Source organism: Mustela nigripes, chromosome 7, assembly GCF_022355385.1.
Source record: "Mustela nigripes isolate SB6536 chromosome 7, MUSNIG.SB6536, whole genome shotgun sequence".
NCBI lineage: Eukaryota > Metazoa > Chordata > Mammalia > Carnivora > Mustelidae > Mustela > Mustela nigripes.
The window spans coordinates 98,400,480-98,425,249 of record NC_081563.1 but is presented as its reverse complement, the minus strand read 5'-3'; the positions used below and the strand labels follow the sequence as shown (position 1 = coordinate 98,425,249).

Genomic DNA, 24,770 nt, shown 5'->3' with positions numbered 1-24,770 from the left:
GGGGGTGCATGGTGTGTAGGGGCTGGAGGCTCTAGAATATGCTGCCTGAGTCTGAAGGGTCCCCTGTCAGGCACCACAGAGGGGTAAACCCACCAGCCAGACACCTATGACGTGCATGCAGAGGTCCCAAAGGAGGCAACAGATGAGTTTTTGGCTTGCCTTTTCTCTGGGCTCCGCACCCTCCCCATGGGGCCCACCCTGCTGTGAGTGCCCACCCGCCCCAGCCAGTCTGATCCCACGCCCAGGACCAAGGCTCAGGAGGACGAGGAGCCTGGCCAGCGATTGCTTGAGGCAGCCCCTTGACGGACTGGTTGATGGCAGCCACCAAGCCTTAGGGCTACTCACATTCACCCCCTGGCTCCTGGCTTGGTCCCACCCATCCTGTGACTTTGATTCCTCAAACCAGGTGTTGCTCATGTTACAAAGCCCCCATACTCCTCTTGGCCCAAGGACCACACTCTCACGGGCCCCCACCAGGTACAGGGGAACTGAGGACCATGACTGGTTTGAGCTGGCGACTCCAGCTCTGGGCCACCCTCCTGAGGCATGGATGAGTGTCTAAGTTCTGGCCAGAAGGACAAAGATCACCTCACATAACTGTCCAGGTCACCCATGGCCTGCTCAGGTAACCTCAGATCCTCATGGGTAGAGGCAGTGGTGAGCACATCTGGCCCCCAGGTGTCATGGGCCTGCTCCCTCCACGTGCCTGGTGGGTACTGGGGCCTGGGTGGCATGACCGGGAGACAGCTCCAAGACGGCAGCTAATCTCCTGCTTTTGGGGAAACCAAGGAGCACCCTTTTTCTGTCCCTGAGGGAGCCATCACCTTGTTTCTCGTCTTGGGCCCAGTGGCAAGGTCGGGGAGCCCCAGCAAACCAGACGAGACCAAAAGTGCCGGGCGACAATGTTGGTTTTAATGGCATTAACATCCAGAAGGTCACACATCCGTTCTTGCTGGCAGCTTCTCCTGGGGGTGAAGGGCTGCTGCCTCAATGGGCTGGGCTGTGACCCTCCAGTCTGCTCTACAGCCTTTGAGACTCCCCTGGGGCCGCCCGTCTCCTGACCCCGCAACCCAGGGAAAGAAAACAATTGCACTGATTGACATACAGATACCCAGAAGTCCCGGCCTCCCCAGCATACACCCTGGGGCCTGTCACAGAGCTGAGAAGGGCTTTGGCATCTGCTCGGTGGTGGTCCAGGGCTGGTCCTGGGGAATAGTGTTTACCAAATGTGACAAAGGTTCTTTGACAAACCCGGGGTCTGGCAGATCTAGTTCTGCGATTCTAAGAGACTCTCGTCTCTAATGGCTTCTCTCAGAGCTACTGGAGGTTGGGCCTGGATAACGCTGTGTTGGGTGGTTTATTTATTCGTAAGGAATGTGTAAGGCATTTTGGTAAGTTGAACAGTAACTTCTTTTCCTGAAGAGACTCAGACAGATGTGCCCTCCTTTGAGCTGCTACCGTCCTCCTGTGAACAAAGGTGGGCAGAGTGAGGGGGAGGCTGGGGCCAAGGAGCTGAGGCAACTGCTCCCCCCTCACTCCTAGAGACCTCCAGTGTCCCCGGAATTAACACCCCCCCACACCACTCCCACCCCTTCCGAGAACACCCAGCCCAGCAAGTCTGGAGAGCCAGTGTGGATTCCAGAAGCTGGTGGGAGCTCATAAGAGGAGAGGGTGGTCCCTGAGTTTGGGTGAGGACCTTGGTACCCAGGCTGGGCCAAGGGAGGACCCAGCTGGCAGTAGGGGTCAGAGAAGCACTCCCCCCACTCCCCCAGCCCCAAGGGAAGCTGCGGAAGGGTGGCTGCAGGTCCCACCCCCCGTTTCCGGGAGTCTGTCCCATCTACCCTGCACCCCAGGAGTGCTGGGGCCTCCCACACTGCCAGAAGATGCGGGAGCCATGGCCAGGACACTCACTGTTTTGTCCAGCTGCTCCTGCAACTTCTGCACCGTCTCTTTCTCCTTCGTCAGCTGGTCCTGGGTTGTCTTCAAAAGCTCCTGTAATTTGGTGGCAGCGCGTCCCAAGTCACTGGTTAATTTCTTCTCTTTTTCTAGTCTCTCCTGGGGGTCAGAAGGTGCAAGGGGATGAGCCATCCCGTGGCACAGCAGAATAGACCCCAACTCTGCCTGTGAGGCCCCGCCGCCCATGAACTGGGAGGCCTCCAGAGAGCGGTGTGAGGCTGCGGTCGCTGCCTTGCTACCAGCATCGTCACGAGCTTCCTGTGACACTGGGGAGGTCCTGAGGTGCACTGAGGCTAGAGGCACAGGAAGCAAACTTCTGGTTTTACTTTATGTACACAGCCACACTGATGAGTGGCTGCCCAGTGTGACCTTGGGGGCTTAGGGATCCTGCCACCCTCCATCACCACCAAATAAGGCTGGACCCTGCTCAAGGGGCCTCAAGAGGGCTCCTCACCCCCTCCCACCCCAGACGGTCACCCCCCTTTCCCAACCTGCTGCTCCCCCACAACTTCTACCTTCAGCTGCGTGACCTCCTCTGCTTCTGAAGACTCGAGGAACCCTGTGCTGCGGAGCTTGTCCAACTCTGCCTGTAGCCGACACGCCGAGCTCTGAGCCTGGGTGGAGACAGGGCAGCACGGCGTGGGCAGGAGGCCCAACACAGTGCGCAGGGCTGTCACCAGATGCCAGCAGGGAGGGACGGGGGTGCGGGGCAGGGCCCGAGGATGGACCCTGCCCCGCAGACCCCTGCCCCATATCCCCACGGGCCCTGGCACACTGGGAGCTGCAGGGGTAGGGCCTGACCTCCTCAAGCTCGGCTGAGAGCTTCTGCCGCAGTGCCTGCTCACCCTCCAGGGTGGCTTCTGTCTGCTCCAGCTGCGTCTTGAGCTGTGTGGAAACAGTACACACGGAGTGTGGGAAGCCGGGAAAGACCCCCTCAGGGACCATGGCTCCTGGCCAGGTTCCACCTTCTAGTGCCAATGAGTGCTGCCTTAGCCTCTCCCTGCCTCTGGCTGTTTGGTTTGGGGTGGGGGAAGCTCTGGCCACCCACCAGCCAGCTGACTGCTGTTCCCAAATCTCCCCCCTTTGGGGAGATGGTGCCTCAGCCCCAGGGATGGAGCTGGGGTACTGAAGAGATGCTACTAGGACCTCTGCTGACCCCAGGACAGGGATGCCCTAGAGCCACGACTCCATCCCCACCCTGCTTCTCTGGGCACAGGCCCCTGGCGAGGGCTCTCAACCACAGTTACTTAGGTCAGAGGTCTGGAGAGTAAGTGCCCTGCTGGGGACGTCCCAGCAAGGGCAACAGGGAGACCAAACTCCCTATCTGTAGGCACAGCCGTCCTGGCTCCCCCGTCCAGCCCTCCCGCACACATGGTTAGGATCCCACACCTGATCCCTCTCTACCCAGCTGCCTCCCTGCCCTTGCCTCCACTCTGGGGCTACCTCAGCACTTGGCTGGCCCCTGGCTGGGCAGAGCTGGTGGCAGAGGCTGCCAGTGGCCAGTGTTCATCTGGAACAGAGGCCTGCGGTCCTTGCTCTCCCAGTGGGTGGGAGGGGGCCCAGGCAGGCTGTTAGTGACAGACATCTGGGGACTGGCTCACCGCCCTAACCTCGATGGGGTCCTGCTCTGCGGGGGGGGCAGCTGGGGACCCAGCTACGTCACCATCCTCTACGTGGCTCTTCATCTCACTCAACTGCTGCCTGACCTGAAACAGGGAAGAAGTGGGAGTTTGTGCCAATCGCAGCCAGACACATGGCCAGTGTGCACACCTGAGCACACAGACCCCCTCAGGAGGACGGCAGATGCTCCCGACGGCCAAAGCCCCATGGGGGACCTGGTCTGGCAACTGTGACCCCTGACCAGAGCCAAACTGAGGCCCAGGGGCCATTCCTGTGCTCTGCTCCAAGGCTAGCCATGGAGCCCTTGCCAGGAGCGAGGGGACCACTGATGGACAGGGGGCACAAAGAGCTAAGGAACTGAAAAGGAAGTGAGAAGCGGCGGACGGGCTGGGCACAAACAGCACTGCCTACGTCCCGGACCCCTTCCCAATGCAGTCTACTGTTCAGAGCCCCCTTAAGGGTCAGGACAAGATTAGGAATGGACAGCTGCCTAATAAGGTCCCCTTACGTCCGAGCTCCACTGCTGGGGGCAGGGGACACATCTGGGGGTCCCCACGCCCTGGGGCCTCAGACCTGAAGCAGTAGCAGCATCACCCACAAAGCTCTGGTAAAAGTTCTAGTCCGGGAATCAGGTGGGCCCCGGTATGAGCTCCCCAGGGGGCCTGGATGGTCTCCAAGAGGCAGTGCGCCAAAGGGCATCCCTAGGCCTGTCCTTCAGCTTCCCTCCCGATAGCAGCTCACCAAAGGTGACACCAAAATGCACAGGCCTGTGTTGGTGAGAAATTCTGGGTTTTTCTCTGCATGTGGGCAGAGAAGGCTGCATGCTGCCACCTGGGCAGCATCCACAGGCTCTGTCACCCAGATCCGGAAGAGGCCATGTCTTTGGCAAGTGGTCCTTGGGCTCAGGTGACTCGGCCTGGATGGCACTCCCTCTCCAGTGTGCCAGTCCCTGGGCAAGGCCTGAATAAGCAGGGGTGCACTGGGGGTGGGGGGGTGCAGAGCGTGTGCCCCAGTGCTGCTTGTGGCTCGGTGGCGGCTGCCAGGGGAGCACCCACACCCTGGGCCAGATCTGCTGGTTCCTCCAAAAACCAAATGCCTATTTGTCTTCAAAATCTGCCAATTCCTAAGTGGTAATGACTAATGCAAGATTTTAAGAAAAGCTGCAGATCCAGTAGCCTGGGCTGTGACTGCAGCCCCGGAGCTGGTCCTGGCACACAGGAGGCCCGGCTGACCTCGCCAGGGGGCAGGGAGCCCTACACCTCTGCCAAGGTGGTACCCCCATCCAGCCCCTACCCCGGGGTACGGCAGGCCTCTGTACACACCCACAGGCTTGACAGAGCTGGTCTGAGCCACAGGGCTCACAGGGAGCTGGACTGCCCTTAACCCCAGCCCTGAGCTCCCAGTGCCTTTCCCTGGAGTGACAGGAAGTAGAGAGAGAGCACAGGTCCTGGCTGCTGCCCGCCAGCTTGAAGCCCCTCCGACAGGGCCCATGAAAGCCTGCCTCTAATGCCGGGTCCACGTACACCGCCCCCCACCACGCTGCATTACCTTTGATGGGGTGAAGCATGATTGGCCAGTTCACCAAACACACACACACACACACACACACACACTCACCAGGGCGAGCTCATTGCTCTGTTTCTGGGCTTCACTCTTGGCTGCGTCCAGCTGAGATTGAGATTCTAATAAAAGTTGCCTCAACTTGGGAGAGGAAACAGACCCAGGCGACAAAGAAAAAGAGAAAACCAGTTCCAGTGCATTAGCATGAGACAGACAAGTAAACATGACCCTTCCCTGTAACCCCGAGAACATCACAGGGCACAGCAGGCCTGGCGGGGGCTCCGAGGCCTCCCAGAACTACTGTCCTTGAAGACTTTGGGAAGACATAACCCACTGTGAGTGAGCCTGGCTTGTAAAACAGGCCCGAAGTCCGAGATCAAACCAGCATCGGGAGAGGGGTCAGGCGTGTGCGTTTCTGCTTCAGAGCAGCCAAAAACCGGTATTAGAAGTGAGCCCGTCCTCCCCGGCAACGGTGTCCCTAGGCCAGAGAGGGAACTCTCAGAAGGCCGCCCTGTCCATTGGACTTGCTAAGGTCTACGCCACCGCCCACCAAGTCTCCTTGGCTCTGTGGGTCCAAGGCCAGGCCTGAAGCTGGAGAACCCAGACTCCATGCTGGGGTGAAAGTCAAGGGAGGAGGAGAACCGCAGCATGGCCGCAGACTCACCCCCGCTACCTCCTTGGCGTAGCTCTGGCACTCGGCGCTGGCGGCCACCATGTGCTTCTCCAGCTCTGCCTCCAGATGGGACGTGTGCTCCCTCACCTGGGCACAGACACACACACACACACACACACACACACACACACACGCGCGCGCACGTCAAACCCTTCAAGTGGGCCCACTGGGAACAGGGTGCCAGGGCGACAAGTCTGGCTGCCTTGGGGTGAGGGCTGGGAGGCTGTCCATGGCCTGTGGGCAGCGGGCCAATCAAGGAGAGGCAGAAACAAGTCCCTGGCAACAGAACACCTTCCCCAGGTCCAGCTCTCCTGGGCCCGGAGTGCTCTTGGCCTCAGCAGGGCAGGAGAGGAGTGCTTCCAGATTTGCTTGCTGGATTGATGCCAGGGGCACAATGTAGGCTGCTAGGGCTGATGGGGTGGCAAAATGTAGGCCGCTAGGGCTGATGGGGTGTCCGCAGAGGGCACCGGGGCCAGAGGGCACCGGGGCCACCTTGCACCCCTCCCGTGACACGGCCAGGGCAGAAGCTGCCGCACACCGAGGCCCGGGGCCCAGGGCCCAGGGCCGCTGAGCCTGTGAACGGCTCTCAAGAAGGAAAAGCAGGACTGATGAGACCCCTTCGCTTCTCTCAAGCCCCCCACTACGGGGGCTTCTGTAATAGAGCAGCCCACTGGGCAGAGCCCCGTACTCACCTGCTCTGAACTTTCCAGTTCTCCTTTTAGCTTCTCTACAATGTCTTCGAGATGTTTCACTGTGACCCGTGACTGCCAAGCAGGGAGAAGGCCCCGTCAAACACAAGCCCCTGGAAGGGGACAGTCCCAAGACCCAAGCAGGATGGGCCCTCTCCCAGGAAGCCCAGTGGTGCCCACCCTCCTCAAGTGTGACCAGTGGCCTCTTCTTTTGGGGAGGGGACTCTTGAAACTGAGAAGGCAGCTGTCACTCCATAGTCACACTTGATGTGGCATCACCAAAACCCAGTGAACCGACCTTCTGTCTCCCAAGAGACCCACGGGACCACCCCTCCACCCTATCAGCTTTCCCCCTGGTTTTGATAAATTCTGACCTAGCTAGCTGTCAGTCTCTGGTAAGTTATGCTTGCATTCCTAGGGAGGGGGACAGCCTCCCCCCATCCCGAGCAACACCTGTGTCACTGATGCCAGGGGAGGGTCTCAGGGCCCTCCCTGTACCTTCTGGAGTTCCTCCTCCGTGGCGCTCACTTTGGCCTTCCACACCTGCTCCTCCTCCTCCACACTCTTCTGCAGGTCTTTGAGCATGCCCTCCTGGGGGGATGGGACACTGAGGCAGGTCCCCCTCCCCGGAGACCCTGCACCCCAGGAACACAGCTGCAGCCTCCTGTCCCCTGGCTGCTCTGATTCTGTCATGGTGTCACGGGGGAGGGGAGAGGGTCAGTCCTGCAGTGGGGTCTCTGGCCAGTGTATGAATGAAGACTGTGGGGCCCACAGGGGAGGCCATTAGGACTCCTCTCTGTTGGGTTTGCTGACCTCGGTGGCCCAGGGCAAGGAGCACCGCATGGGGTTGGGCCGGAGAGCTGGACCTAGCACAGGTCCTGAAGTCACAGACACAGTGGCTTCAAGCCAGCCACTAGCCAAATGCTCACCTTTTCCTTTCCCAGTCTGCTCCCTGTCATGTCTGTCTCCAACCCCCCAACCCCTAAAGAGCCAGCCCCAAAGCTACCACCCAGCCCCCTCAGCTCAGAAGCAGTGAAGGCCTGAGCACCTCACTCACCCCCTTTACCACTAAGCGAGAGAAATGGAGCCCAGGGAGGGGCCATGATGGTCCGAGGTCATGTAGAGCTGGCATTGAACCCAAGGCTCTTTTCCCCAGGACCACTGGCCCGCCTCCCACCTGTAGGCTCTGGAAGCTCCTTCCTGGCAGTGCCCCAAGGGCCAGCCAGCTGCAAGCCCTACCGTCTCTGCCAGAATGGTGCGGTACTGGTCACACTCGGCCTGCAGGTTGCTCTGGGCCTCCTCAGCCTCCCTCAGCTTGGAAGCCAGCTCCTGGGGGCAGAACAGGGCTCTGCTCAGTCAAACACAAAGGTTTTGCCCTGCTGCCCAAGGGGGCAACTCTGGGCACCCTCCCCTCCCGGGGGGGGCAGCCAAAGGGAGAGCGTTGGCCCTGGCGAAGGCATGTCAGCAGCTGAGCTTACTGACGAGGGCTCTGTGCTCACCGGTGGCTGCCTCAGCAGCTCAGGGCCCTTTTCTCGGAGCTCTTGCAGCCACTCAGTGTAACTCTGCAACGAGACGTGAGAGGTGGGGCCCAGACATTCCCTCTGGGCATGGGGTCCCCCTGGAGCCACCCCGCCTCCTACCTGGGGTGTGGAACTGGAGAGTGAGGGCAGCAGCGCCGAGAGGGCCTCCTTGGTCTGTGCCTCAGTCAGGCCAAGCTGCTTCTCTGATTCCTCCTGGAGGAGAGCGGGGGGGTGGCGTTCAGCTGTGCGCTCTGGGGCAACCCTGGGGAGTGTCTGTGGTGACACAGGAGTCCTTTGTCTTCTCCTGACAGGGGCATCTCCTGACAGCTACCAATTAGGGGCAACTGCCATCCGGGAGGGACCCCACCCAGCAGCCATGGAGGGCCAAGGATCAGCACCCCTGCTCTGCGAAGGGAGGAACCCACCCAGAAGGGGCAAGCGCTCAGTGGGGCGTCATGTCTCCTCCGAAGTCTGACTCACCCCGTCTGGGCTATGCCAGGCCAGACCCCACCTGTCCTCCTTAAGGCTCCCGCACAAAATGCAAGCTAGGGACGGAAGGAGGATGGGAAGAGCTATAAAGCGAAGCCCAGCAGAACACGTGTTCCTGGGGACACGGAACACCCCTTCCTCAGACCCCAGGGAGGTTTCTGGCCAAAACAGTGTCTTATCTAACAACGGCAGCTTGAGCCTGGGGCCAGCCTGCCATGATGGTACTGCTGAAGACCTGACAGGGCACCAGAACTGCCGCTGGGTTAGGGCCTTCCAGTGATGTTCTGGAATGTGCGTGACAAGACGCCCGGCCGGACCACGGTGCCCACGTGATCCAGACACGAGTCTCAAGACTGGACCTGTCTTGGGTCACCTGGCAATGATGCAGACAATGCTGGTGGCCTGCTGTGGATCCCAGACCTCGCAACCCCTGTCAGGCCCCCCAGGGTCACACGAGTCCAAGGCAAAGGCCAGAGGACCTGGAGGCCAGCTCTTATCTGTTGGGCTGTGTGGCTGGGAGCGAGTCAGGCAACGTCTCCCATCACAGCTTCTGCCTTTGTCACAGAAAGGCCAACAGGCCACCGGGTCACCTCTGGGGAGTCTCTGTGCAGCTGCCATAGCGGGACCTGAGGCCAGCCCTCCACCTCCTGCCTCAACTTAGGGCCTCATCTGATACAGCCCTCAGGCTTCCTGGGAAGTTCCCGAAAGTCCCTGTAAAGCCCATGATAAAAGGACGGACATTCCTTCTGCATGAGCGAGGCTGGGAGGGGAGGGCTGGCTGCCGGGGCTTCTCTTCAAGGACAAAGAGGGGGTGGGCGAGGCCCTCATTGGCCACTGCCGCTGCAGGCCACATTCCCCCTCCAGAGGCAACGTGGGGGCCCTGCATACAGAGATACCCACACTCCCTCCACCTGGCTGGTACAGAACTCAGGACCCACGGGGCTCCAGGGACAAGTGCTTGCTGCTAAAGATGCCTTCCCTCCATGTAAAGGTCAATCACAGAACCTACTGGGCCAGGATTTCAGAGGCCCTGAGAAAGTGGGGGGTGGGGTGTGTGTGTGTGGAGGGGGCGGGGAGAGGTAGAGGGGAACAAGATGAAGAAAGTCCACAAGGACGGCCCAACCTTGGCCTCCCTCAAAGGCAGTCCATAGCCCCCACAGCCTGTCTCTGTGCCCTGCTGGCAAAGGGCCCAGTTAAGAAAAAGCAGCAAGGCTACGTTTCCCCCTTCATCTTGAGGAGAAAGGAAGAGGCAAAAGAAGGGGAGAGAAGGAGGGCAAGGAGGAAGGTGCAGGAGCCCCGGGGCACACCGTCTGGTGCCCCTGGGGCCCTGGGTGTGGATTTCAGAGGCTCCAAGGCCAAGGCTGCTCGTGCATAGTTTGCGCGTTCCATGTGGTTTGCCAAACCAGCAGGTCAGACCAAGCACACAGGACTCTGACCTTGGCCTGGATCAAAGAGCGTAGCTTCTCCTCGCAGGCTCTCTCAGCTGAGGCCAGAGCCTCCATGGCCTTCCAGTTCTTCTCTCGGAGGTCCTGCGGGGAGATGTAGGAAAAGGTCAGTGGCCAGGTAGGGGCAGCCACCACACATTCCCCACAAGCTGCCTCAGCCAGGCTCAGCAGGGCAGGAGAACCGTTTCAGACCCTACTTGGGACCCCACAGGGAGACTGCAAAGCGACAAAATGCCCCTCCTCTCGGTCCATGTCTGCTGGCCTCCCTGGGGTAGTCTGCTATGGAGTGGCTATGGTACGAGGGTGTGAGAAAGTGGGCGTCCTTTCAGGGAAGCTCTACTGTGGAAGAAAGAGGAGAGAGGATCAGCCTGGCTCCTCAGAGAAGAGGCTCCTGCCGCCACTGACCCCACAGCTGGCTCTGGCCATGCCAGCCCGGGGAGGTCCGCGTGGGGGCTCCCCAGGGAAGAGCAGGTAGGATAGCCTGGCAGGGAGGTTGCAGCTAAGGTCCCCCACACCCTTTCTCCTGACGCCAGCCTCCCCACTCCAAGGTGACCATGGGACCTACACCAGACCAAGAGGGACATTCCAATCCCATCAAGGGCTGGGAGTGGGGGAGGGGGCTCCATGCTTGGGTACAGGGCCCAAGCCCACCCAATGGGTGTCAGCCCTGGGAATGTGTGGGACCCAAGGGGACAGGAGGCCTTGCCCAAGGCCCTAGAAATCACTGCACTTCCAGCCAAGAGCAGCATGATGGGACGTGCAGAGGCAGCTGGGTCCCTTCCCAAGGGGTTGGGGGTTGGTTTCCCGCAAACCCAAGCCTCATAAACACGCCCCTCAGCACTCACGTTGTTCTTCGCTTTCTGCTGTTCAACTGCCTCCTTGAGCTCGGCGGCCTCCTTCTCCAGGCACCACACCTGGGACTCCAGCTCCTTGAGGCTGAAAGGAGAGAGGGATGTCACTGCTGGGCTCCGAATGCCCACAGTGTCCCCAGGCTCTATCTTTGGGGGCCGCTTCTGCTGCTCAGACACCCACACAGAGCCCCTCAGCTGGGGTCAGTCCCCACAGAACAGTCCCACTGCTCCTAACCACCTCACAGGGCATAAGCTTTTAGGGGGGCCCAAGGAACCATCCCTGCCCCATTCTCCTCACTCATCCCAACAACCCAGGAGCCTGGGCACAGACTCATGAGGCCACCAGACTTCTACCAAGTGACACTGGCCACTGGGACAGCAGAGGTCAGAGCAGCCACAGTGGCCAGGGCAGGGGTGTACCCAGACAGCTGGGTTTCAGGGACGCTTTCTCTTCTAGTAAACTGCGCCCTGATACCAGGTACGTGGCTCCTGTTCGATCTGGTCCTGTTCTGTCCCTACAGAACGCGTCAGCTGGCCCCTCCCTGCGGCTACACCAGGCCCTCCAGAGACACTGGCTAGGCCTTCTCACAGTACTGCTGAGCCTGCACCCCCAGCAAGACTCCAGATGCCACTGCTCTCCACTGGGGCCAGCAGAACCCCCTTCATCCAAAACCTAACTCTGCTGAGCCCCAAAGGCTCCTCCCTCGGGTCCCTGCCCAGGCTCTGGGGAAATCAGCCCCAGATGAGCCCCAGACGCCATGGCATCAGTGAGATGTCAGTCCCATCTTCCCACACTTCTCTTCACACCCAGGGGCCTGGTGGGCTACGACTGCCCTCACCATCCAGAGAGCGAGAGGTAGACGCTGTTAGAGTGGGATTAACCATTCCAAGGAAAAGGCTTCTAAGGCTGACACTTTACTGTGTCAGCTTCGGCATTAGGCTTTAGGATAGGAAAGGTCCCAGGAACACAGGACATGTGAGGTCTAGAAGTGACTGACCACCACCCCCCCGCTCTCCACCCACACCCCGAGGACGTGCCCACCAGACGGGGCTGCTACCAGCCTCAGGGAGTCACTGCCAGCCAGATGATGACATACTGATCTGTATCTGCTCATGGGCCATGGTCAAAAGCACTTTGAAAACCACCATTCTAACGCATCTCAGGGCCAAACCAAACAATCTAAGTGGCTACGGGCTGAAGTCTGCTGGTTGGCCCACGCAGTCTACCTGGGAATGGCCTCCCACCCCTGCACCGCCTCACCTCGTTACTCTAAAACCAGCCTCCGGAAAGGCCTTCAAGTCAGTTGACTCCTTGGGTCTTGCTTTTACTCCCAAAGAACCTTGACCCCACCCTGAAAACTATGCTGGGACCCCTCAGAGCTTTTCCCTCAAGCCCCCTGCATTATGTAAGAGCCTGTAGCAAACCAGGTCCCTGAGGAGGAAGAGGTAGCAAGCAGGCGGCAAGGACATGCCAACAGTGGTCACAGCCTGAGTCCCAGAACATCTGGTTGGGATTGCTTGTCTCCACCAACAACAGGATGGCCTGACCTAGATGCAATTTTCTGATGGATTCAGAAGAATATTTTAAAAAGCAGTTTCTGCCAAACTCATCTACCTGGTGCAAAAATTAGGATTAACCATATTTACAACGTGACTTAAGCGTCCTACACATTTGCTCTACACTCCCTGTGTGGCCCAAGGATATGATCTTAAAATACAAAAGCAAAAAACAAAACAAGAACAAAAACAAAACCGACCCTAATTAAACACAACCTCTCTACTCAAACAAACACCATGGGAAACCAAGTCCACCAGAGCTTTCTGTGAAGCAGCACACTGGGAAAGGGACATGGAGAACTTGGTTACGGGTCTTCCACAAGGTCCTGTGGGCTCTCTGGCTTCCTTCCCTAGCCCCCGAACATGGAGCCTGAGGCTAAGAACCAACAATGGGCCGTGGCCTGAGGAGGCAGAAGCGAGGTGACTCACTGGCTGCCACCCAGGGAACTGGCCAGAACAAGGAAACTTTGTCAGCTGATGGTCTGGGACACATCTGGCCATCTGTATGGGGACGAAGGCCACCCGTCATGACGAAGGCTCCCCTGTGGAGGCCTGGCCACAGACCCGGCTTCCAAGCCTGTGACCCTCTGCTCGGGGACATGTGTCCCAGAGATCACAGCCCAGGGACTCCAAGCCCCCTAAGTCAAGCCATTCCCCCCACGTGTCAGCTCCAGCCTTAGCAACAGCAAACAAACCATCCACTGAGCACAGCCTGGTCCTGGGCCACCCACTGAAGAGAAAACAAGTCTGCCTGCAGTGAAGTTAATCTCGTGGCCAATCCCGTGACTTCGCTCCCAACTGCACTGCCATTGCAAATCTGGGAAGAAAGCTGAGTGACACACCCCCCTCCACACACAGCTTCTCCATCTGGGTGTGCAACCCTTGCCTTGGAAACCCCCCGATCAGCCAGTCCTTCGTCTGAGACATGGATGGATGGACAGAGGGGAGGAGGAATAAAGCCTAGGAAACACCTCCCCATCCCTCTGAGGCACCCGCTGCTCTCCACACAGATGAGTCTCTCTCCTTAAGAGGGGGCAAGGAGCACTTTGCAAGGATGACTTTGTCCTGCCCAGGTCTGTCCCATCCTCAGAGCCACTGGAGGGAGAGGGGAAAGGCCAGGGCCTCTGCAGTGGCTCTTCCCCAGGGGGCTGTGCCCCGGGTCAAATGCCCTGGCCTCGCCATGCTGAGGCAATGGCCCCCGTTTCCACTTACCGGGCCTGCTGCTCCACCTGGCTGGCCTGGAATGAGAGACAGAAAGCGCCGTGGTCACCATGAGACCGGCCCCATGTGGCAACCAGTCAGGACAGGACCCCGACCATTCTCAGCCCTCTCTACTTGGCAGGATGGACTGTGGCCTTCTCCCTCCCCTGCTGCGGGCTGACCTGGGCATCCTGTGTGTCCCGGGCCTGGCCTGCCTCCAGCAGGGCCTCGATGGACCGGATTCTCTCTGTGAGCTGTGAGTTCTCGGCCCTGGCCTCTTTGAGCTGCCCGTGGAGACCGCTCAGCTCCTCGCGCTTGCTCTTCACCTCTGCCTCGGAGGCCTGCAGTTTGCTGTGCAGCTCTGAGGGACAGGAGAGCAGGGTGGGTAGGGGTAGGAAGCGCTGGGAGGGACATCACCCCCCCCCCTCCCCCGGCACACAGCACCCAGGGCTCCCTCCCCTGCATCCTCTGTGTGCCTACGCTGCTAAGATGGAGCTGTGACCACTGAGGCATCTTACTAGCTGAGGGACAAAGTCACTCTGGCTTTGCTCTCCAGGACACATTATGCCCTGGGATCACTCCTGGGAAAATGCTAGAAATCTAAAGTGGATTCCAGCTGCAGCTGCTAAATGTCTTTTCTGTGGGAAACAGGCTTGTACCAGTGAGTTCTGCTTAGGCAACTGGAACCCAGCACTCCCACCAACCACCCGTTTCCTGCTAGTCTGGCCGCTCTGTTTCCCATGCCTCTACTTCTCATAGGCCAGTGAGGCGTGTGGGTTCCACATCCACCACCTCCCAAATCCCTCCCTGGCTCACCATACCCCTGGGGCCACCTGGGCCCACTCTGGTGCCTTTGAACAGAACAGCTACAAAAGCTCCAGCCCTAGTGCCCTGGGCCATTCCTGCTCTGGTCCATTCTCCACCCAGCACCAAATCATCCAAAAGTTCAACAGGTTCCTGCCATCCCTGTCCCAGAGGCCCTGAGTGTACCCACTACACTACACAAGCACCCAAACCTCACAGTGGGGGGTGACCTGGGCCCTGCCCTCTGGCTCCACATTGTTCCAGTCACGCTTGCTGACTTTATGTACCTGCTTCTTGTAAAGGCCAAGTTCAAGTTCATTCCCATTCTCAGGGGTCCTAAGCTGGCCATTTCCACCTCTTCCTGGTCTCAATGAGACAAGCCCCTCCCTTCCCATCATCAAGACTCGGCCTGAATATTCCCTCTGCCTTGGAAAGGATTCCCCAACCACCCCATCTAAAGCCACACCCATTAGAGCAGAGGTCAGCAAACTAGGCCCACAGGCCACCCCTGGCACTCCTCTCTGTTTTTGTAAATAAATCTTTATTGGAAGGCAGCCAGCTCTGTCTGTCTACACCTTGCCTAGGGCTGCTTTGGCATTAGGGCAGCTAAGCTGAGCAACTGTGACAGACCCCAAGTCTGGTTCTTCAAAGACACAGCACCCTGCTGTAGGCCATGCTGGCTATCCAAAGCCTGTAGAGCGCTTTGTCAATGCACGGCCATCTGCCTGTGTCTCTCTGCCATATCACCTGTCTCTCCTGCAGGAACAGGACCCTGCTGCCACGGCTTCTCTCCTGGCCAAGCACTGGGTGCCCACGGCAGTGCTCGGCCCACACCAAGCCAGTGACGACGGAGCTATCCCTGGCCGTGCCCCACTCTATTTCTCCAGATGCCCTCTCCCCCTACACTACGCCACATTCTTTGGATGGCGAAGGTGACCTCTAGGCCTAGGGAGACCACAGGTCCACCTTCCAAACCTGGCCTCTTGGGCTGAGTGAGCCAGGAAAGCCAGAAAGGTCCAAAAGGTGGCAGCTGAGAAGGTCAGCGAAGGCCTGTGGGGTGCTGTAGCTCATCCAGAACCACAGCTCTAGGTCGGGGCCCCGTGCAGGAGAGGCTCCAGCTGGAGGCACCTTGCACACCCCAACTCCCCAGCCCGGCTCTCACATGGTTGGTGCTATCGCCACCTCACAACTCCCTGGGGAACAGAGTCAGGGACCCCATGCCACCTCATCCGCCCACAGGGTTGGCCCGTTTCTGGGGTTCTGGCCTGGCGGCAGTGGGACCAGGTGGTGTACGGATGCACATGTGGCACAAACCCAGGCGCGTGGGGGCCTCGGAGTCCGGGCACTGCCCTTACCGGCCATCTGCTTCTGCTGCTCCTGGGCCTTCTCGGCGTCGGCCCGCAGGCTGGCGTGGCTGCTCTGGGAGCGGCACAGTTCCCGGCTGACCTCATCTAGGCGCTTCTGTAGGGCCTCCTCACTCTCCTTGTGAGCTGCCTGGGGACCAGGCACAGGGGAGAGGGCCATGAGGAGGTTGGAAGGATGCTGCACCCCCAGCGGGCTCTGAGGCCAAGGACCATAGAGAGCTCTTCACATCCTGCCAACCTGCCCCAGCAACTGCTATAAGACGGTCCTGGATTTCGGAAGTTGGTTCACCCAGTGAGAACTCCAGGGGGCCCCCCACCCTGGCCCCCGCAGAGTAAGTGCTCGGGGATGGGTCCCAGGTGAAGAAGCGTGGTCACTAAAATGCTAACATTTCAACCTCACTGTGATGCACAGAGATGTTTCCTGCAACCTAAACCTCCAGTCTAACCTGCAGATTTCCCATGTGGGCCCTTCCAAGGTTCATCCCTGTCAAGCTTTCTCTGGGGAAGCCCTATTCTAGGCACTGTGTGTGCATCAGCACAGCCAACCCCCAGCAGGCCCAGGACGCAGAGGAGGCAGCCACACCACACCCCCCCACCCTCCCTCACCACTGGTGGTCGGCTCCCCGAATCTCCGGTGTCAGGGAGGAGACAGAGTCTCTGTGACCCCAGGCTGGGGATGGGAGCCCAAGGCCTGGGAGGACAGGAAGTGCCCAGAGTTTGGGGCTTACTGGGAAGAGCCAGGCCGAGGCCTTGGCCTTTTAGAAATGGCACACATAATGGTGGCAAGCTGGGGGCCAGAGTGGAGGTTCCAGCTTCAGAAGCAGAACCATCCAGAAACCTTTAAAACATAATCATGGCCAGGTCCACCCCCGAGGGTTCTGATCTCCCTGGTAGGGGCCAACCTCCCTTACATGAAAATCAGTGCACAGCAAATTATCCCTCTTGATTCCACCCAAACCATCCACACCGTGTTCCTTTTCAGTCCCTTGTACCGACCCCAGCATCAGTCTGCACGTCTGTGGTGTCAGCACCTTCCACAAGACAGCTCCCTGCCCCACATACTGTAGCCTAACTTTGGGGACTGAGCTGAGGAAGGGCCCAGAGTTCTTCGGGCCACCAGGATTTCCTCCTCATCCCGAAAAGTTAAATGCATAGCAGGCGTGACATCAAGGCTCCCCACACCCAGGCATCCTGCCCCCAAACCGGCCAGCTGGGGGATCCAAAAGTCATCAGGCCAACAAGCACCAAAGCCCTGGGCTGAGGCCACACCGGGTACTGCCCAGTGCACTCTGGGGACAGAGATAACCTTCCTCCCCCCTCTGAGAAAACAGGCTCCTGGGAAGAAAAATGCTTCCAGGCCACTGCCAGAGGCTGAGAGGGAAGAGCACCTGCTCAGCCTCAAAGCCAGAGACTGCAGTACCACAGGTGGTAGCCAAGAGCGTTGGGGCTGGACCCACAGGTTCAGATCTTCCCTCTGCATGAACTCGGGACCAGTTACTTAACTCCTCTGTGCCTCAGATTTCCTTACAGGTCATTACAGGTAATATCTCATGGGATTAGAATGAGAATTCGCCAAGTTATGCTTTCAAAGCACTGAGGACAACGCTTACCACACCGCAAGCCCCCATTCCACGCAACCTCGCTATCGCTATTATGAATGAGGCCCAGGCTGAGGGTTCCAGCCTGAGCCCCGCATGGGCCACCAGCTGTCAAAATTCTTGCTGCCAAGGAGATGATCCAAGGTGGCTGTATGAGCTCGGGTCTGTCCCCGCTCTCCAGAGGCTTGGTGAGTGGAGTGTACAGGGCACCAAGGAGGCTGCTCCCCACACTCACTTGTAGCTGTAGGATCTGCTTCTCAAAGGCGGCCGTCTTGGTCTCCAGAGCCTTCCGCTGCTGCTCCTCCTGCCGTGCAGCCTCCGACTTCTCCACCAGTTCTTTGCTGACCTTGCTGAGCTCCTGCCGGAGCTTGGCCAGCTCGGCGTTCTGCCTGCAAGACAGTCCCCAGACCCCAGCTGACGGACAGAGCAGCCCCGGGTCCGCTCTCGCTGGCCCCGAGGGCTGGCCCTGAGTGATGGGGGGGCTGGTGGGCAAGCCTTCCCTCCCAGGCACCTTCTCTTTTACAAGTGGCTGCCCAAGTCCTGAAGCTACTACCAAGGCCTCCTGTGCTACATCAGTCGTGGTGAACTCTGATGTGAAGACCTCTGACTAGCATGGTATATGGACCATACAGAGCAAAGAGCTGAATGTGTGCTACAATATCCTATGGGAACCCTACCCAGAAACAGCTGGAAAATTTGGAAAGAAGAGGCAAGATGCCCTCTACCTCACTGCTGACCCAGGACCAGATAGGCTCCAGATGTCAGCCAACTGGTCGCAGTACCCCTGCAGGCCAGGGATGGGACCAGCCAGCCAGCCAACTAGACCACAGCTAGGCGGGAGGCCACCAGAAGTGGGGCACTGAGGCACTTCACAAAATAGACCCTGTAACACAGCGCAAAAGCTGGATCTTAGGACTGGTGACAAGTCCAGAAGCGAAGGAAGGAGACTTGATTTAAAGGAAAAGAAAGACAGCTCCAGACCCACCTTCCCCAGTGTGAGGAGGCGATCAGCATGTCGGTGTCCTTCATTAGGACACAAGACACGTCTTCAAGGCAGAGCCGACTATCCAGCCAAGGGCCAGTACCAAGCCAGACAAAGGGGACAGACAAGACTGCCCACCACCCAGCAAGGTGGCAACAGACCAGGGGAAGGCAAGAAGCCCGGCCAGCTATGCTCTGCTGGTCAAGAGGTATTGGGCTCCCACCTCTGTGCACCTGGCTTTTCCCACCTGCACCAGGGTGGTGGTCCCAAAGCCCTCTGCGAGGCCATCGGCTCATGGTCTAGAAGGCCAAGATTCTGGACAGGAGGGCTTGCAGGAAAGGCTGGACTCCAGCTCCTGGGGCTGGAGGTGGGAGGCTTGGCGGGCGGCCCCTTGGGACTGCTCTGGAGCTCCAGGCAGGGCCCTGGGTCACCGACCGCACACAGGGCAGAGCTTCCATGAAGGGCATCACTAGCTGCCACCTCAGGGTGACAGGTCTATAGGCTCCTCACTTTCCCACGGAGCGTTGTTCCTCCCCATGTTCACTTCACCTTCTGCTTGTAGCTGCTAAGGAAACCACATGCAGCCCCCCACCGACCCCCAGCCTGCTGAGAGGTCAGGCCGGAGACAAAGATGTGAACATGCACACCCAGAGGGCATGTACAGACAGAAGGGACCAGCCTGGGGAAGGAGGCCTTTAGATCACACTCCGACCAATGTCCCTGCCCCGGCAAAACCAGACACATGGACATAGACTCCCCCTCCCTGGTCCAGCTCCTGGGCCGACGGGTGTCCCACCTGACTTGCAAATAAAGGACAAAGAACACTCTGTCAGTACTCCTTTTGGCAAACGGGGATGCTCTAGAGACAACAGAGAACCCTGGAAAGTCCCTCTGGGAGACTTCAGGTCAACAGAAGGCAAAAAAGTGTGAATCAGAAGAAAACGCAGTGGGGCTTCTCCTGGGCCAGCATGTGGAGACCGTAATGCCCCCATCAGCAAGTCCAAGCCACGTGGCCCTTCATTCAAGTGAGGTCACTGGGGCCCTCTGGGGTCGGCCCACTCACCGGATGCCCTGGCACTTGAGCTCCTAACAGGCGAGGCTGAGAGCGAGAGCCCTGCTAAGCCAGTCGGGCCATGTGCTGTGAGGGGTATTTACTCCTTACCACCCGTGCACCTGAGGCAAATGTCCCTTCCAGCTCAGGAGACCCCCTCCCTGGTGGAGAATCCAGGGGCTCAGGCCCACATCACCATCAGACTCTGATCCTGGACAATCTGCAAGCCCCTGATATTCTGGACCAACATCAGACATTTTCAAAAGCCTCCTAACAGGATGTTGTGAAGAAGGACCTGGAAGAGGATCTGCTTCCCAGAAAGGTCAGAGGCCAGCACCAGCCAGGACCTGAGAGGCCCCTGATTGTGTGGATGCCCGGCACAGGCAGGCTGGGGCTCGCCAGCTCTCCTGGGGCCTTGACTACATATGAGGATGCCAGCCATGCACCGGAAGGCTTGGTCGCTCAGAACCAGACAGGGAGGGAGAGTCAGGCCGGAGCCCTCCCCAGGGTGGCTGTGCAAGTGCACCACAAGCCCCTTTGCTCATGTGGGGGACCTACGCAGGCCACCATGCCAGCCCCACAGCCAGTAAGAAGCTGGAGCGCACCCACACAGCCCCGAAGGAGGTGTGAAGGACCCTCCCCAGCTCCGGAGCCCCAGAAACGGGTCCTCGTGCTGTCTGAAGCGGGTGCTTGGCTTACTTGCTCTCCACCTGGCTTGTGGCCTGGTTCAAGGCATCCCTCAGGATGGAGTTCTCCTGCTGCAGACGAGCCAGCTGTGTGTTGGGGCCGTTCTCCAGCTGCTCCTGCAGAGTCCGGATCTAAAAAGCCAATGAAGAGGCGTCAGAGAGAGATGGCTTCTGAAGCCCGGCCGGTGAGGACCCAACCCAGCCCACAAAGGCAATGAGGGTATCACCTTCTCCACATGAGGGAAGGAGAAGCCCTCCAAACTGCACAGTTCCAGCGTCAGAGGCAGGGGGACCCCCCACAAGCACCCCCGCTCTCCTCTCCTCCTCCCCGTTCACAGCCTCCAGGCAGCGAGCACTTGGCCTGGGCCGCAGGCCTGCCCTGAGCACACCACCTCTGACAAAGCCAGATGAAGTGCCCTGACTCCAAGCACAGAGCCACAAGCCACAGCTGACAGTGGCCCTGAGGGAGTCTCGTTTCCTGCCCATTGACTTCCTGGGGTGCAGCCCGAGCCACGCAGTAGCCCACCGCAAATGGAGCTCCAGTCGCGGCGCGAGGCTCTGGGCTGGGGCTCCACAGGCAGGGCTGGGCAAGTGGCCCCCGCTGGCCTCAGGCAGCTCATGCCTCTTGCCTCAAGGGGTCCTCCCAACCTTGAGTGAAGAAAGCAGAGCCAGCACGACTGTGGAGCCCCATGAAGGCCAAAAGCTTGACCAACCAGCACCCCGGAGATGGGACGTGGCGAGAGCCACTTAGGACCAGGCAGTTTTAAAAAACAGTGCTCTTTCCAGTCTGTTTTCTATCTTCCTGACTGTTGACATGAAACACACGCACAGCAGGCAGACCAGAGCTGGCCAAATGAAACGGCCCCTCCCTCCAAAACCAGACCAGAGGCTGAAGACCAGGTGTCCTCCAGCGCCCACCGGGGTCCGCCCACCCCAGCCCACAGCCCAGGTCCCGCAGCCCCGCCCACCTTGCCCTGCAGCTGCTGCACTTCCTTCACGTGCTCGCGGTAGCTGGCCTGCATGCGCGCCTGCACAGCCGTGATCTCCTGTTCCCGGGCCACGAGCTGCTTCTTCACCTTGGCCTCCCCGGCTGCGGCCTTAGCCTTCTCTGCGGCCAGCTCCTAGGAGAGCGCAGAGGGCAGAGAGGCGGTTAGTTAAGTGAGGGCGGGAACTCGGGAGCTTGTTGCGGGGGGGGGGGGGGGGCAATGTCCTCACAGCCCAGATATCACCTCATCACCTAACTGCTCCCTGAGTTCCCAGACACACTAAGTCGGCCACTGCAGAGAGCCAGCAGGAGACAACGAGAGGTCTGCGGAAAATCCTACTGGCCTGACCAGTAGGGGTCTTGATGTCAGGCCTTGGCCACGTGAAAAGCAGGGGATGCTGGAAGCTGTGTAAACATGCCACATGGTCTTGGGGTCTCCTGGACTACTGGCTAGGCCCTGCTGAGGGGATGGCATGCTGGCTAGGCTGGGTCCTGGACATCTGGGCCCTGGAATGCCCTACTCGAGTGCTTGTATCAGGACCAAAGAGGCAGGGCCTTGATGGCTGGGGTGGGGAAAGGGACAATGCCCATCCCACCATGACTAGGGGGTCAGCCCGCTCCTGCAGGAGCCTGGGTCTCTGGCTCAGCTGCTCTGTCCTCCCCCTAGCCTAGGGAGCATCTGCTCTGCTCAGCATCAGAGGCCCATAATGAGCACAGGATGCTGGGCCAGGGACCTGAAGCCTCAGGAGGAGGCAGAGCACAGGGTAGGCGAGGGGCTGGCTGGAGTCTATGTCATTCCTGAAAGAATGGCCATGGCCAGAAGCCATGGGAAGTGTCAATTGTGGGGAGGCTGATGCAAAGAGGCCACTGGGGCTCCGGGTGCTCTCTGACTGGCGGGCCTCCACCCAGGCTGACAACTACCCAGTATGGGCCCAACTAGCCTGGGTGACAAGGTGACCAAGCATCTCACAAGTTCCAGCCCCTGTCCCATCCCTCTCCTGGGCAGGAGACCAGAGAATTGGGAAATCCTCTCATTTTCCAGGCCACGGCTGCCAGGGAGACCTATCCCTAAGCGCCAGAGTGTCCCTCCCGGGGCTGGGATGGGAGCAAATCAGAGGCTGGGGGAGGAGCTAGGCTGATGGGGTGGCTGCTGGGCTCAGAGCTGCGTGTGTTGCCCAGCCTTCCCTGAGGCCATCTTGGACCCCATGGCCTCACCATTCACAGTCATCTTCCTGGCCCTGCCCAGGGAGAGCGCCCACAGGAGTGTGAGGTCCACGCCAAGGGACACGTCACTGACTACTACAGGAACGGGAGACCACTGCGCATCCCCCCTGACACACACAAGTATCTCACTCATTCTCTCGGTAAGATGGGGGTCACGATCTCCATTTTACAGCTGATCTCACAGAGCCCTGGGGGAGATATGTCACCCAGGGCTGGGAAGGCTTCCTCTAGCCATGTGCTGGCCCGGGGCCTCAGTGGCCACTCACTAACAAGCAGCCTGTTAGGCTGAGCCAAGCGAGGTGGCTAGGATCACAGGGGACATACAATGACACATGACTGCAGTGATGCCTCCGTGGCACTGGGAGAAGAACATGGGGTTCTGGAAGGCTTCTTGAGGGATGGAGGCTAAAGGAATCTTCATGGGTAAGAGGGAAATTTCCAGCCAGCCACGCAGTGAAAGGCTTCGGAGGCCAAGAGAGGAGCAGGAGGAGAGGCCCAAGGGCGGCAACAAAGAGCCACGTGTTGGGGGAGCAGATGGAGCGGGAGCTCAGGGGTGCAGGCTCCGGTGTGAGGATGAGGAGCCGCTGGCAGAGCTTGCAGAGGGCTCTCACAGGACCACGTTAGCACTTGGAAGCCCAAGAGGGCCTCCTTGGGCTGCAGGGAGGCGGGTATGGTAAAGGAAGGCAGGCCTGGAGGGACGCCTCAGAGCGAGATGGGTGACGAGCACCCAGCGGCTGTCCCCACGTGTCTCACAGAGCTCTGTGGCTTGTAGACTGGGAGCTACTCTATCGGGCGAGAGCTGGAACGCATCCGGACGTGGGGAGGGTGTCTACAGGTGGACTGCCGCTGTGGGTGTGGAATTCTTGCCAAGTGGCTACCACTGAGAGAGAGTAGTAAGTGTCCAGCATGAAGGAAGCACCTAAGGGGCTCCTGTGGGGTACATTCCCCCCTTGCGTCTGCGGCCCACAGTGGCTAGAGACCCCAGGAATGGAGAAGAGACAGGGCACTGTGACCGTCTGAGGCTGCACCCATTCACTCACCGCACCTCCAGCTGACCCTAAATTCAAGGGGGCAGACACAAGAGCTGGCCAGACACGGGCACAGCCGAGCAGCTGTGGGAACACTTGCTCCCACTTCCTCTCACTTGAACTTTATTTGGCTGGGGGAGGGGGGAGGTGTCAACAGATTTCACAGGGATGGCTGTGTCCGGAAACAGGACACAGAAGGAAGGCTCCCCGAAACCACAGACTTAACCAGTGGTGTGCTGTCCAGCTGGCAGAGCATGACCCAAGACGAACCATCCAGAAGGCTCATCTTCTGCTCTTGCCTTCCCCACCACACAAACTTCACTGTCTGGCTCAGGGCTACATCTCTCCAACTGGGGTCAGAAACTCAGGCTGCCTTGTTTCCAACTAGTCTTGAAAAGCAGATGGAGGGGCTCTGAGGAAGGGCCACAGGCCAGATTGCGTGGAACATCACCAGTCCTGGGCCATGTCCCTGGGCCTGCTGCCTGGACAGGAGAAGCAGGTGAGCAGTGAGAGGATGAGAGCAAGCCACAGAATTTTACTGAAAAAGACAGCTTTGAACTGTGTGTAGGGCTCTCTTCAGGAAAAAGGCAAGGGAAGAAGCCCAGTGAGTTCTGACAGCCATGGGGTGGGGGGGTGGCCCCTTATGCCCTGTGTCCCGACACATCGTGAATGATGCCCCCAGCCCTCAGGGGCGGCACGGACCCATGACAATCATTCCGGAAGTACAAGTGGTACCTGGGCAAGCCGTCAGCTGCCACTAAGGAGTTGGCCGTTTCCCTGCAGGTCCGCTCCACAGAAAGCAAAGAAGGGAGAAAAGCAGCTCCTTTACTCCCCTCCCGAGATTTTGTTCCCATTCTCAACAAAACCACTGTGTCTGCTGGGCCCAACCTCCTTTCAGGGTGCATACCCTAAAAAGATGGCCCATCACGACCTGAGGGCCCTAACCCCCGTCTTCAGGTCCACCTGTGTTTAGTCCCATGGTTACGGGAGGGGGGCCACCACCGTGGAACCTGCTCCAGGGCATCAGGCTCCCAGATGCACCACTGCAGGAGGCAGTGGTGAGCCGGCAGGCCCAAGCAGGGAGCCAAGGTGGGAATGCCACCCCACGCTCCCACGGCCCGGGGCCTGGGGGTACTCAGGACAGGCATGCAAGCAGCAGTACCTTGTTGAGCTCCCTCAGCTTGCTCTTGGCGACAGCCGCGTCTTCATGCTCTGCAGCCAGCAGCTTCTCCTTCTCCTCCAGCTGGCGCTTCAGAATCGCCACGGGATCGCCCTTCTGAGTGGCCTACAAGTACCCACAGAGTGGCATTAACCAAGGGGCCACGTCCCCCCACCCCAGCAGTCAGACTGGGACCCACGACAAGATAGCAGGGGCCTGATCAAGTGGGATGGGGCTTCTATATGAGCTGGTTCTAACCTGACTGCACACGCTTCTGGGAACAGCTCCCCGGCCTCGACTTACCCAGGGTGCCAGGCCTCTAGGCCCAC

General features: G+C 59.3%; 1 protein-coding gene across 4 annotated transcripts in view; it reads right to left on the bottom strand.

Annotated features, from left to right (window-relative positions):
- Positions 1-890: 890 nt before the first annotated feature.
- The window catches only part of RRBP1 (ribosome binding protein 1), a 63,396-nt gene continuing 39,516 nt past the window's right edge, over positions 891-24,770 (bottom strand). Inside the window, exons 4-24 of one of the 4 annotated variants that reach the window (XM_059406500.1) lie at positions 24,445-24,567; positions 21,014-21,166; positions 20,059-20,177; positions 17,562-17,715; positions 15,720-15,858; positions 13,743-13,921; positions 13,573-13,598; positions 10,798-10,888; positions 9,944-10,036; positions 8,139-8,231; positions 7,998-8,060; positions 7,738-7,827; positions 6,997-7,089; positions 6,502-6,573; positions 5,801-5,896; positions 5,194-5,277; positions 3,567-3,662; positions 2,758-2,841; positions 2,472-2,570; positions 1,912-2,055; positions 891-1,465 (exon numbers count right to left, since the gene is read on the bottom strand). In XM_059406500.1, coding sequence (XP_059262483.1) covers positions 1,427-1,465; positions 1,912-2,055; positions 2,472-2,570; positions 2,758-2,841; positions 3,567-3,662; positions 5,194-5,277; positions 5,801-5,896; positions 6,502-6,573; positions 6,997-7,089; positions 7,738-7,827; positions 7,998-8,060; positions 8,139-8,231; positions 9,944-10,036; positions 10,798-10,888; positions 13,573-13,598; positions 13,743-13,921; positions 15,720-15,858; positions 17,562-17,715; positions 20,059-20,177; positions 21,014-21,166; positions 24,445-24,567 — 2,130 coding nt within the window. In that variant the 3' untranslated portion in view covers positions 891-1,426. The remainder of the gene's footprint in view (positions 1,466-1,911; positions 2,056-2,471; positions 2,571-2,757; positions 2,842-3,566; positions 3,663-5,193; positions 5,278-5,800; positions 5,897-6,501; positions 6,574-6,996; positions 7,090-7,737; positions 7,828-7,997; positions 8,061-8,138; positions 8,232-9,943; positions 10,037-10,797; positions 10,889-13,572; positions 13,599-13,742; positions 13,922-15,719; positions 15,859-17,561; positions 17,716-20,058; positions 20,178-21,013; positions 21,167-24,444; positions 24,568-24,770) is intronic. The other 3 variants (XM_059406502.1, XM_059406503.1, XM_059406501.1) reach the window with 3 other exon arrangements.